Source organism: Panthera tigris, chromosome D3 (assembly GCF_018350195.1).
Source record: "Panthera tigris isolate Pti1 chromosome D3, P.tigris_Pti1_mat1.1, whole genome shotgun sequence".
NCBI classification, from domain to species: domain Eukaryota; kingdom Metazoa; phylum Chordata; class Mammalia; order Carnivora; family Felidae; genus Panthera; species Panthera tigris.
Window position 1 is genome coordinate 72,196,739 of NC_056671.1, and position 12,595 is coordinate 72,209,333.

The window sequence follows — 12,595 nt, forward strand, 5'->3', positions numbered from 1 at the left end:
CAAAACACCTGCCACCAGGGCACCAACCTGATCAGGATCCTCCTTGATGCTCTTCAGCTCCCCTTTCATCATTTCATAAATCCATTTGGGTTTAAAGGAGCCCTTAATAAAAAGACACATCAAAGGAAATATGGAAAGCCTGGGCTCTGTCATTAAATTTTAAACACACATTTTTCTTTCTCTCTCTTTCTCTTTTTTTTTCCCCTTTCCTTTTGTTCTGTTTTTGTTTTCGGGTTTTATATTTTGCTCCAAAGACCACAGCCCAGTAAACTACTAAATAATTCATTGGAAAACAGAGCAATGAGTAGGGGATAGGCATTTGAAATACAGTGGACAAAGTGAAGTAATCAACAAAACCAGCCAGCAGCTGCTGTGCTTGGAACTAGGCTATTTAAAAATATAAGCTCTGTATGTATACTGCTTCAGATATTCCACATTTTACCAGGTCATCATAGGCCCAGCCTGAAGGCTCTTTTTTCTTAGTGAGAATACAATATTACATGATTTAAAGGTGAAATTTCAAAAATGTAAAAGTCCTAGGTATAAAATCAAAGACTCAAAATTGGACCCTTACTACAGTCAGAAAATAAGCTCTTCTGATTCTGATACCCCCAGCGTAAAAAGAGTACAACATTTTTCTAGAGGATTTTATAAAACCACACACAGCATTATGCAGGTTCTGATTATGTTAATGGATCAAAGCATGTGTGTATCTCACACAGTTCGTTCTGTCTCCCCGTCAATAACATAAAGTCTTTCCGTGGAACCTGACACTTTGGAACAAGTAATATAGAATCTAGGTATGCCTTAAAAGTCTAAAAACTTATCTAATTACTCTGTGAGAATGTGGGTAAAACGGACACTTCCATGCTTTCTTTAAGGATTTCGATCTGAGAAAACCTGCTGTACCAAGTGCTACAAGAAACCTTGTTATCAAACATATCATTGGACCATGTGGACCATGGACTTGGCCAGTTTAGTTTTATGCAATCATAGCCATAGACAGAGTGCTAAGGACTGCAGGGTCCTTTGGTCTTTATTGTTTGTTTCTTGCTTAAACAATACTTATGCAGATATAAGCTAAGCAATAATGAAAGCGTTAGGGAAACCAAATCAAGTTAGAAAGGGAGAAAAATAAACAAACATAAGCAAACAGGTATTAGATAGGCATTTATTTCCTTTACAGCAGGAAATAAACCAAACGCTCCTTTGGATCTTGTTATTTTATCTGTGTATTTATAAAACTGTTAAGTTCTATGCTAAACATTTTAAGAAGCAATGTGCAACACTCCAAGAAAAAATGAACTTTTAAAATATATAACTAGAAGTGACCACCAAAAGTGGAGTTGATAAAACCACTGTAAGGAAATGAGTGAATTATAGAAAATAGTCAGTTATTTTTATAATATAGCAATACTGTTTCTAATGAGTTTTCCGATTGAATTAATTGTATTTTTTTCTGTTCTTCTCATGTTCCCTTTCATCATTATTGCCATGCATTTAACTCATTGTGATGTGTTACCACTGATATTTATTTTTTTAACTCTTTTATTTATGTATTTATTTGTTTGTTTCATTTGGCGGGTTTTTAAACCCAGATCCCACTGACCCAGTTGATTATTATCCTTTGCTTGATGATTTCCCCACCTCGGTCCCAGATGTCTCCACCCCCATGCTCCCACCAGTAGGTGTACAGGCTGTGGCTCTTACCCACGATGCTGTGAGGGTCAGCTGGGCAGACAACTCTGTCCCTAAGAACCAAAAAACATCTGAAGTGCGACTTTACACTGTCCGGTGGAGGACCAGCTTTTCTGCGAATGCGAAATACAAGGTGAAGTTCTAATTGATAGTGTAAAATTTGAAGTGAACTGTCATTTGCTTAATACATTGTTTTAAATGCTTCCTGGGCTGTCATGAGTCATTTTGCTACAGTGGCACTAAGTGGAAGACAAGGCATTTTAATAACTCAATATCTAAAATTAGAATGGGAATAATTGTATCTTAGGAAACAATTCTAAGGCAAGGTAGAAAAACATTAAGAAATGCAAAATGTTATTTGAGTTCCACCAGATGCTGCGTCTGTATAAATAATTTGATTCTGTACAGGGGAATGCCATTTTTCTTTGAAAATAGCAGGGCTCCACATTAGTTTTCTGGATAGATTTTGGTGTCTTTCTTTTTATTTGGACTCTAGATTGACACCAAAGGCAACCCTATTAATGCTACAGAGACTCATTTGACAGCGAATATGACTGGGAACACAGAAGATTTTGTAACAAGGTCTCTAGAAAGCACTCGAAGCCAATGGCATCTACTTCCTCAGTTAGCCTTGAAACACCCTCATGTGGTAAAGAAAACCACAGTGCACACTCCCGTTTGACTAATATGAGTGAGACCAACCCCTTTCACTGACTCATCCCATAACTCTGTTAAGAGCTCTGTAGAGATAGATATTTGAGGCATTTTCTTCACTACTTTTAAATCTCTGTCAGCCGGCCTAAGTAACTCCAACAAATAGTTACATATGGGCACAACTTTGTTACCTCCTAAGCTTGCCACAATATTAGTATATACAAACAGTACACAAAATGTAGACACAAATGAGAAAAGCAACAGGTGACTATCAGGTACCTACTGTGCTCCTAGAACTGCACTAGATTATAGAGGCAGTTAAACACAGCTTAGCTGTCGCTACTTAACATATTATTTATAACTTTGCAATGGGTGAGACACTCAGTTCCATTGCTACACTTCAAATTCATAAGCTACTCATGTGAGATAATATATGAATGCTCCTTTAAAATATAAAGCTTTACAAGATGAGGATTTGGGATCAAGAAGGTAGCTTTAAAAATAAGATCATACATGGTACCCAATAACCAAATAACCAAGGAACCAATAGTTCAATCCTGGTCCTCCTGCTTCTTCATATGACCCTTAGGTGCCTTCTCTTTACCACTCTACTGCAATAGCTCTCAGAATTTGAACCTCCTGATATTTTATCCAGTGTTCTTTCCACTAAACTGCCATCTTGCTTAATCCTGCCTCTAGCCAGTGGTGATTTCAGGGATGACAGTATCCTTTGGGAGTGTCAGACTCTAAAGAACCTGGAGATAAAGCAAAATCCCACCAATAATATTCTAAATCTGCCTCTCTCTTCCTGTAGCCATGCTGGATCTCCTTCTAGTCTCTTTTGAAATTTTAAGTGGCATAAAACTCACATTTCATCATATATCAGTTTTTAGGTGAAACCATTTTAAAAAGCTTTCTTTGTTACTGCTGCCCTGCTAGGTCAGGTATTTGGAAACACTCTCCAGGCAAGTCCAAATAGTATCATTGATATAACATATGTTGTAAGTACCCTGTCCATCTCCTTGCAGTATTAGATTTAAGACTCAGCAGAACTATAAATAAAGATAACATTATCAGATAGGACAACCAATGAAATACATGAGAACATTTTTTTAAGTCTCTCTTTATATACAGATTGCCCGATTCTAAGTTTGCTTTTAAAAGACTATCTTAAAATTTTTATGTTCATAATGGCTGTACTTTCTCGATACCTTCATTTCACAGAATGGCAATGGGTACTTTGCCAGTATGTGAAATGTTCTGAGGGACAATGAGTGTTCTCTGCATAATGGCTTAAGTTCCAAAATTTCTGGAGGCAAATTATTTCAGTTGAATAGTTAATACAGCAGACACAGAATTATTGAGTCTCACAAAGAATGCCTGCAAAGTCAGACTCAACCCAAAAGCTATTTTGTAAGTGGAGGCTGATTTCTCTCATGGATTGATATCTGGGAATAGAAAACAAAGATTTTAAATGTTCCTCTTCCCACCATCTTCCCTGACCTAAGGCTTTTAGTTACTAACATTCTGTCCCCCTTCTTACGCACCCATGCTCTACATCCAAACCCTGTGAAAAAGAGAGTTAGAGGACAGAGTGGAGTACGTTGGGTAGCAAAGATAAATACAGAACGTATCTCGTCCCCTAGAGAGTAGTACAATAAACTTAAGTTTTACAAATAATGGTAATGGAATGCTTTGATTTTACATTGTGAGCTTTTCAAACTACTTTCCTGCCCATTACTTCATTTCACTCCCCAGTACAGCTTTAGAAGGTAGGCAGAGCATGCACAAGATAGAGGGAGAAAAATCAGTACATGGAGTCAGATGCCACGGGCACAAGCATTGGTTTTGCTGTGTCCTGTCATGTCACTGAATTTACTCAATCTCATTGTCATCTATATGACTAGATTATTCACACCTACTGTAAAAAAAATAAGCTCCTCCGTAATTAAGCATGTATGTAGATCCCTTTATGAAGACACAGATAGGTTGTATAACTTGAAAAACAATTTCCCATGAAACTACAGCTAGAGTTTGCATGACCTTATGGCATTATTCTAGGCTATCTCCACGGGAGTACCCTTCTACTTCATGTAATCCCATATCAAGCCATAACCCAGACATTTATATTTTGATTGTCTAAAGCTCTGTTTTGATTTTCCTTATCAGAAGGAACAATGTTCTGTAATTTAGTTTCTACTAAAATGATTAATCACATGATGTTTTATACAAATTTCTATTCAAAACCCATTCATTGAGTATTGACCAGTGCTTACCAGATATAACATGGGGATTACAGAAGGTACAGAGTTTTTCAAGACTCAGTTTCACCCTCAAGATATCCCTCCCAATAGGGAACCTAATGCATTTGTAAAGTTAAATATCACATTAGACAATGCATGAAATACTGTAGCTAACATTTATCTAAAGCTTCCCTGGGTTGGATACTATGTTTTACTTTACACTTTAAATAATGCCAGGAGGTCAGTGCTACAGTTATCTCCATTTTATGGATGAGCAAACTGAGGCTCAGAGAGGTAGTACCTGGGTAGTCTATGCTCACAAAAATAGCTGACCGTGAATTTCCAAAGTACTTCTAGGCCAATGACTTATTCTGAGCAACAACCTTCCATGAAGTTCCCGAGAAAACAGTGAATTCATGGTATTTACAGAATGCAAGTATGTCATTCTAAAACGCAAACAAGGACAATATTACTTAGTGGTCTCCCAAACACCAGTGATTTTTATTGTCAGAGAGGCTAGTTTTATAAAAAGTATGATCCTTTTGTCCTAACTGAAGTATTTCATCATCATCATCCCATTTCTCCCCTTATTTCCATTTGTAAGACTTAGAAGTGTTCATGATAGTGAAGAAGACAGGATTGGAAGTTATATTTCAGCATGTCAGATACTAGCTGCCTATGTTGTGTTTTATTTGATGGGATTCTATCTTCCTGAGTCTACAATGTATTTTTACATTTACTTAGGGCCCACGTTTTTATAGCTTTTTTAAAGAAGAGCTTCTGATAGATGTTTATGAGGTTATCACTTTAATAGGATGGATGGGCACATCATCAAAATGTTATTAGTACAGTTAAATATTTATTTGGTTTTGTAATGAAATGTAGGATTTTCATAGCTATAATCTCAGGATTCATAGTACAATAAAAAAGATATACCACACTACAGTAGTATGGGAGGAGATAGGTGTGACATAGGTGGGGAAAAAGATCTTTCCTTGATTTTCTAGACATAGATATATAACAAAGGTAGTGAATATAAAAGTAAAAATAAATATGAAACTTTGGAGGAGGGTCAAGATTTAAATACCAAGCATAACCTGATACTTGTAGTATCATAGAGGCATAAATGGGCTAAATTTGCCTGATCATGTGGAAAATATGCATTAACCTGGAAGATTAACGTATTTTTTTCATTACCATCTTGATTTCTTGAGTAAGCAATAAAAATAGATAATTTACTTTTTACTAAAATATCTTTAACCTGCTATTTAATTGAAAAAGAATGGTTTCAAGAGACAAATAATATTAACACTAATATAATCTTTTAATACTTACCCAATTTGTCATTCCCTTCCTAATCAGTTGCTCCAGTGACCATACTTAAATGTGTGTTTAATGTGAACACTGGACAAAAGAAAACCACATAATACAACATCGCTTTTGTCTTTTTTCTTTATAATACTAAAATAGATTCTGGGATCACTAAAAGTTTGCCCTCTAAAGATTTTTTTTTAAATCACAAGTAGTAGAACTCTAAAAACTAATTTTATTACTGTGAAAAACAATCATGATGAGCTACTTAAAATACATAAATTAAAATTTCTGGAAAAAAAAGATTTTGATTATTACAAACAAATTACAGTTAAAGTCAGTGAAGATTGCCTTAAAAACAGAACTGAGAAGCAAACAGAACTGGTCCTGACACACTGGTTATTGCCCTCCTTGGAAAACTGATCAGCTGGCCGCCCCTCTGGACAACGTCACATCTGATTTTATCCACCGTGTTTTAGATATATAATCAGCCAGTGTAAACCGGTTGACAGAAGGGAAGTAGAGCCAGTTCTGTGTCAGAGCTTTTATGCTGTTTGGAAACAGACTCTTTTTTTGGTTATTTGGTAGTCTCTGTACATGTTTTGATTTACCAAGTTGATAGAGTTCATCTTTTTTCTCTTTGCTTATGTCCCACTTGTACAGTCAGAAGACACAACATCTCTGAGTTACACAGCAACAGGCCTCAAACCCAACACGATGTATGAGTTCTCGGTCATGGTAACAAAAAACAGAAGGTCAAGCACATGGAGCATGACTGCCCACGCCACCACATATGAAGCAGGTATGTGAAGAAAGGCTTGCTTCGAAATTTTGACTCTTGGCATTTGGTAACGGTATTTCCCAGGTTTTGTGGGTATCAGAATATATGTGCACTATGATGTCTAAGTCCCACCTCGTCCTGCAGGAAATAGTTTATTCTTTGTAGTTCAAAGTACTTTCATATCTAGTATTATCCTCTCCACTCTACAAAAGAAGAAAATGAGTCCTCAATATATTGAATAATCTGGTTTTAATCTGGGTGTTAACTCCAGGGATCTAAATGAATATAAATCTTTTTTCTCAATTCCTTTAAGTGAAAGCAGAAATCCATGCACTGAACTCTGTCCAAAACATTTGAGTCTTTGATTAGTAGTCATGGTGGGCATTTACTTTTTTGGAAAGAAATTAGATACAAAATAAAACATTGCGTTACAGCCATAATCACATTGTAATGTTTACCATAAATAACCACAACTAGGTATGGGAAGAAGTTTCCTTGTGGTTATGTTCACTCCTTGGCAATAAGACAACACAATGGAAAAACCTTCATGCAATTTGAAATAGTTCAAATCGCAGGAAAATGTAACTCACTGTAAATTTTTACCAGTCACATTTACTATGGATCATAAACGTTGAATTCATAACCTTAACAGACATGCAGTACACTTGGCTTTTATAGTTCACAGAAATCCAACATCTGAAGAATAGGGAATCAACATGCTTTTGGATTGGTTTCATGGTATTCTAGTTAGAGGTAAACTACACCACACATTTCCAAATTAAAAATAAAGCTGTACCAATAAAACTCTCAGGTAAGTTGAATTTCTTTTTCCATTAGAATTTGTCCCGTGGCATTGCAATTGTGACCCTTATTCCAAGCTACTACTTTAACTCAGAGAGTCTGCTGTTAATATTGTTACATTTTTGAGGATACTTCTTTCTATAAGAAGTTTTCTAGTTTGTCGGATTTAATTTCAACATCCTTCTTTTTTTTTCATCTTCTTCTGTTTTACATGTTTACGTATATTAACTCTTTCTCCTAGAATTCTGCCCTAGATGCCAATGTTCACAGCTTCAAAGGAAGAATGAGACATGCTGAATGAATTATGTACCATGGGGAGAATAAAGGCCCTGCTCTTCCTTTTTACTTAAAAGGAAATGAAAGGAGTTAAACATAAACCAGTAAGACATTAGGTCTTCCCTGAATGAAAGAGAAGGAGTAGTAATTTCCTCTTAAAGCAAGCAAATTCATTCATTTTTCCCTTTCATAAAATGCACCCTAAAATCTGAATTGATAAATGTATTCTCTTGATTTTTCATCAACTGCATAGCCTTGTAGGGGTACTAGCAGTGAGACCCATTTCTGACAAAAAGATATTAACTGCTAGAGAGTGGTTTTAGGCAGGGTGATTGTCAAAACAGATAATGATCTGGACAAAAGTGTAAATAGCGTGTGGATGAGATCTCTGGGTGATGATGAGAAGCAAGAAATAATTCACAAGTGTCTTCAGACCTTTAGAACTGTGAGAAGGAAATGAACTGAATGAAATAACACTACATTTGCTTCTAATTCTGTAGTAACATTAAAGACTGTATAGGGCCACATAGTTATGTTCTTGTGCTGGAATTGTTTATGACAAGGGTAAGAGTGGTTGGTAAATCCTTGAAATAAAACATTTCATTCTGTCCAGGTGATAAATCCTCAATTTTATTCTAGTTAAGTAAAATATAAATAATTGGAAGGACATCTGAAATAATGAAATAATGCAAAAAAATAAACTGAAATAATATAAGAAATACAACCATAGAGTGTTGGGCAAGTTAGAATCTGAACAAACAGAGCCAAATATAAATTCTGTCTAGAGAAATAAAGGAGAGTTTCACAAAAGAAATAATAATTGAACTATGGCCAGGGAGGATCATCAGGTACCTATTCCAGGAACTTCCAAGGAAAGGAGCAGCATGTACAAAAATACATGAGCAAGTATCAGAAAGATGTCTTCTAGAGACACTTGTGAATGGTTCAGAGCGACTGGACCACAAGATTCATGGGGCAACAAGGGGAAATGAGGCTGTAAAAGAAAGTGAAGTGTAAATATCAGGGCCTGGTATTTATTATTTGTTATTTATTTACATTTAATCCAAAGAAGATGGGTAGTCAGTGAAGAATTTCTAAAAGGTCTCCTCTGGGCGGAACCTGTGAGATTGGAGAGGAACAGACCAGAGACGTTCTGCTGGATTCAGTACACATCCCTGAAGTTGTTAGAGCCACATTCCTGTCCAAACAGTGTGCAGCTTATATGATAATCCTAAACATTTAAGCTCTTGATTGCAATACCAGAATCGCTATTCACCAACATTCACATGGCTTGAGGAAAAAGAAAAACTTGCACAACACCTGAAATAGATTGGCTGTTAGAAAAGTTTTATTGGGTTGTTTTTTTTTTTTTTTTTTTTTTTGAAAAATAACCACCTCTTCAGTGTATTATTTTGTTAGGTAAAGTTGAAGTCATTTTTATCTTTTTTGAAAATAGTAACAGATTCAGTAAAGCAGTCTAATCATCACCATTTAACTGTTTTCTAAGTAGCCATCAAGTTGAATTTTAACCCAGTTAAGAAAACACACACTATTCTGAGTAGTTAGAAAGACAGATCTTTTAATTGCTTCCATAATCAGAAAATTCCTTATTATGCTTGGTATAATACTCTAAGTCAATTTGTGACTATATGTTACCTTCCTATCTCTGGCTTAGAAAATATCTTCAATGAACTCTTTATGAGACTAATCCATCTTTAAGAGAGTATTGCCTCTTTGATATTTTGCTGTAACAGAACTTTTCTTGCAAGAATGGCCTCATTCTTGGTTCATTAAACCATATACATATGTAGTTTCTTTACTCAGGGTTCAACTACACTAGACCTATGTATTCTCTTCCTGTTTTCATTTTTTTTAATTTAAATATATTAAGTACCTTGTCAGGATATTATAATAAGGTGCAGCTTTGGTTAACCTGGAATACTAGTGGCTTTGAGAACTAGGGCATTGGAAATAAATGTTATGCTAGATGGAAATGTTTGGCGTCTCCTTCACTTGAAATTATATTCGGGAAGAGAAACTAGAAGTACAGTAACTCAGATTCCCCATGACAGGGCCAACAGAAGTGCCAAAGAGAATGGTAAAAGCGAAGAATTCAGAATTAGGACCAAACTGTACCTCTCTTGTAATACACAAGCATTCTTATGCAGAGATCTGGAAATACCTCTAGAACCCATTCATAGAACTTAAGATATGTTCCGAAATTTCCCAGGTCAAACTGAGGGTGACTAAAAGAGACTATCAATAATCGACTTGGAGCATTGTGCATTGCCTAGAAGGAAAACTCACTGCATTTCAAAGCATAGACAGTGAAAAAGCAGGTCTAAAGAAGCCTGGAAGACAGTGGACTGGCTTGGCCAGTGTACTGCCACCTTTAACATATATTCAGGGGCGCCTTGGTGGTTCAGTCGGTTAAGCATCCGACTTCGGCTCAGGTCATGATCTTGCGCCGGCCCGTGAGTTCGAGCCCATCGGGCTCTGTGCTGACAGCTCAGGGCCTGGAGCCTGCTTCAGATTCTGTGTCTCCCTCTCTCTCTGACCCTCCCCCCATGCTCTGTCTCCTTCTGTCTCAAAAATAAAAAAATAAACGTTAAAAATAAAATAAAATATATTTAAAATTTTGTTGAGCACAATGTGAGAGGAAAATAATTTTCCTTTTATTCTTCTAGGCCTTTGGCTGAGACTCCTCCATAATAAAAGATAGATTAATAGGAGAAAAACAAACAGGAGTTTAAAAACTTGTATACCTCCTGTATATATGGAGGATACCCAGGAAAACTGTGTTACTCCCTAAAATGTCCCAAGCCGTCACCTTATATACAATCTCCAACTAAAAACAAAAGAGTATGTTGTGGGGTGGGAAGCCAGTTATGGGAGGTTTTCAGGCAAATCACAAGAAACAAGAGTGTCATTGTAATGCAGAATTAAGTTCCTACCTTCTCCTTAATAAAAGTTTCTAGAGATTTTGTCATTCTCTTCTTGGTACCTAGAGGGAGACACTCTTACAAATAAAATTTCTCTTATAAAAGGGTAACATCTACTAAATTTGCAGAGCTTTTCCAATGTCTATTGTGGTCTTGAAATAATCAGCCTAAGATAGTCTTTAGGCCAAAGAGGCATATTTTGGGGTGATAAATTCTGCCCCCCCCTCAACAACATGTAGGAAAAGTAACTCTAAGAAAGACAGAGTTTCGTGCCTTCCTATTCCACGCCAGGCTGATACTAAGACCTTCATAGATTCCATACCTCTTCTATTTTCAAATATTTTTTTTGCCTTCTTGTTAGGAGATAACCTAGTATGTTTGCCTAGGCAAGATGGTTAAAACATCTTAATGCATTTAAGTACATTCTTTTCTTTTTTCTTCTTCTTGCTTTTAAGAAAATATAGAATTAGGTGACATTTGTATTTATAAATCCTACAGTTGGTACAGAATTCTGTCTCTTGGAGACAGGTAGCCATCAGTCTCACTAAGTATGTGTGCATTTCTTTGTTCTTATAATAATTCTTAAATGTTTAGTGTGGTGCTCACTTGGAAATATCCGTTATACTTTTCTTCTCTGTATTCACACATACTCTGTTCTCTTTTCCATATTGGAAGTCATTTGACTTCCATGGAAAAAACATTAATTTCTGTATTTTTGTTTGCTTGTTTAATTAAAACACTTGAAATAAATCGAAACTGGTAGGATAAACATGATATACTGCACGACGGATTCTGAGTGTCAACATCATGATTAGAAGTCTCATAAACGTCTGTTTTCTTTCACATCCAATGACAAGGCCTTGTCTTTGTTTCTTCTCGTAGCCCCGACCTCTGCTCCCAAGGATTTGACAGTCATTACTCGAGAAGGAAAGCCTCGTGCTGTCATTGTGAGTTGGCAGCCTCCCTTGGAAGCCAATGGGAAAATTACCGGTAAGCATCTCTGCTTACATTCCCAGCATTGCTCTGCTTGCCCTGCGATTGCTTACCTCGTGTGTACTGTCCATGCCTTTTGTGTATTTGTTTTCCGTCCCAGAATTTCAGTGTACTCCCTGATGCTTTCTGGTTGTCTCTTCTTGCCCCCCACTGACCATGGAATTTCTTCTAAAGGTGCCTACAAATATGCACACACACACACACACACACACACACACACACACATTTCACTTGAGTTGCTTCTTGAAGGATGTGTATTTTAATTAGTATAGACCTTTTGTCTTTCATCTTGTGGAGCATTAGGACAACCTTCTAATGGAATGTCTCTGAGCATAAATGACTAACAAGAAGCTGGTTGTTTGGCAGTTATAAAATACAAAAGACACCTAATGACCATGTATTTTTGAATGGCACATACAAAAGAGGTTTTTAGTTCCTCACTTTAGCTTTTAGCTTCTTACTTAAATCATAAGGTTCATAAAATACTTAATATTGACTGACAGAAATTGAACTTAATGAATATTTCACAGTGACACATTTTATTTTGCCAAATATTGCTGATAACATCAATGCCTAATTAAAGCATCCATTAGAAGCCTGTAATGTTAATTTAGTATGAAAAATATAATGGAGTTCTATCAGGGATTTTGCATTTAAATGATCACTTTAGGCTTTTAATAGATGTCTCCATAGCATATAATTATTATGAAAAATATTGTATAACTAAAAATGTGCACATTATAGTCTAATTAACTTGAACCATTGGGTTAGGCACATTTAGTAAGAGTCACTCCTTTTTCTTCTTTTTTTTTCATACAAGTGGATAGCACTATTATAAATTAGCAAAGTAATTCAGTCATTCTGTGATAACAGAGATAAGCTTGGAAATTACAGTT

At 36.0% G+C, this 12,595-nt stretch overlaps 1 protein-coding gene across 1 annotated transcript in view; it reads left to right on the forward strand.

Moving 5' to 3' along the window:
* The window catches only part of DCC (DCC netrin 1 receptor), a 631,926-nt gene that overhangs the window by 508,043 nt on the left and 111,288 nt on the right, over window positions 1-12,595 (forward strand). Inside the window, exons 18-20 of the mRNA XM_042961575.1 lie at window positions 1,659-1,831; window positions 6,570-6,708; window positions 11,589-11,696. Coding sequence (XP_042817509.1) covers window positions 1,659-1,831; window positions 6,570-6,708; window positions 11,589-11,696 — 420 coding nt within the window. The remainder of the gene's footprint in view (window positions 1-1,658; window positions 1,832-6,569; window positions 6,709-11,588; window positions 11,697-12,595) is intronic.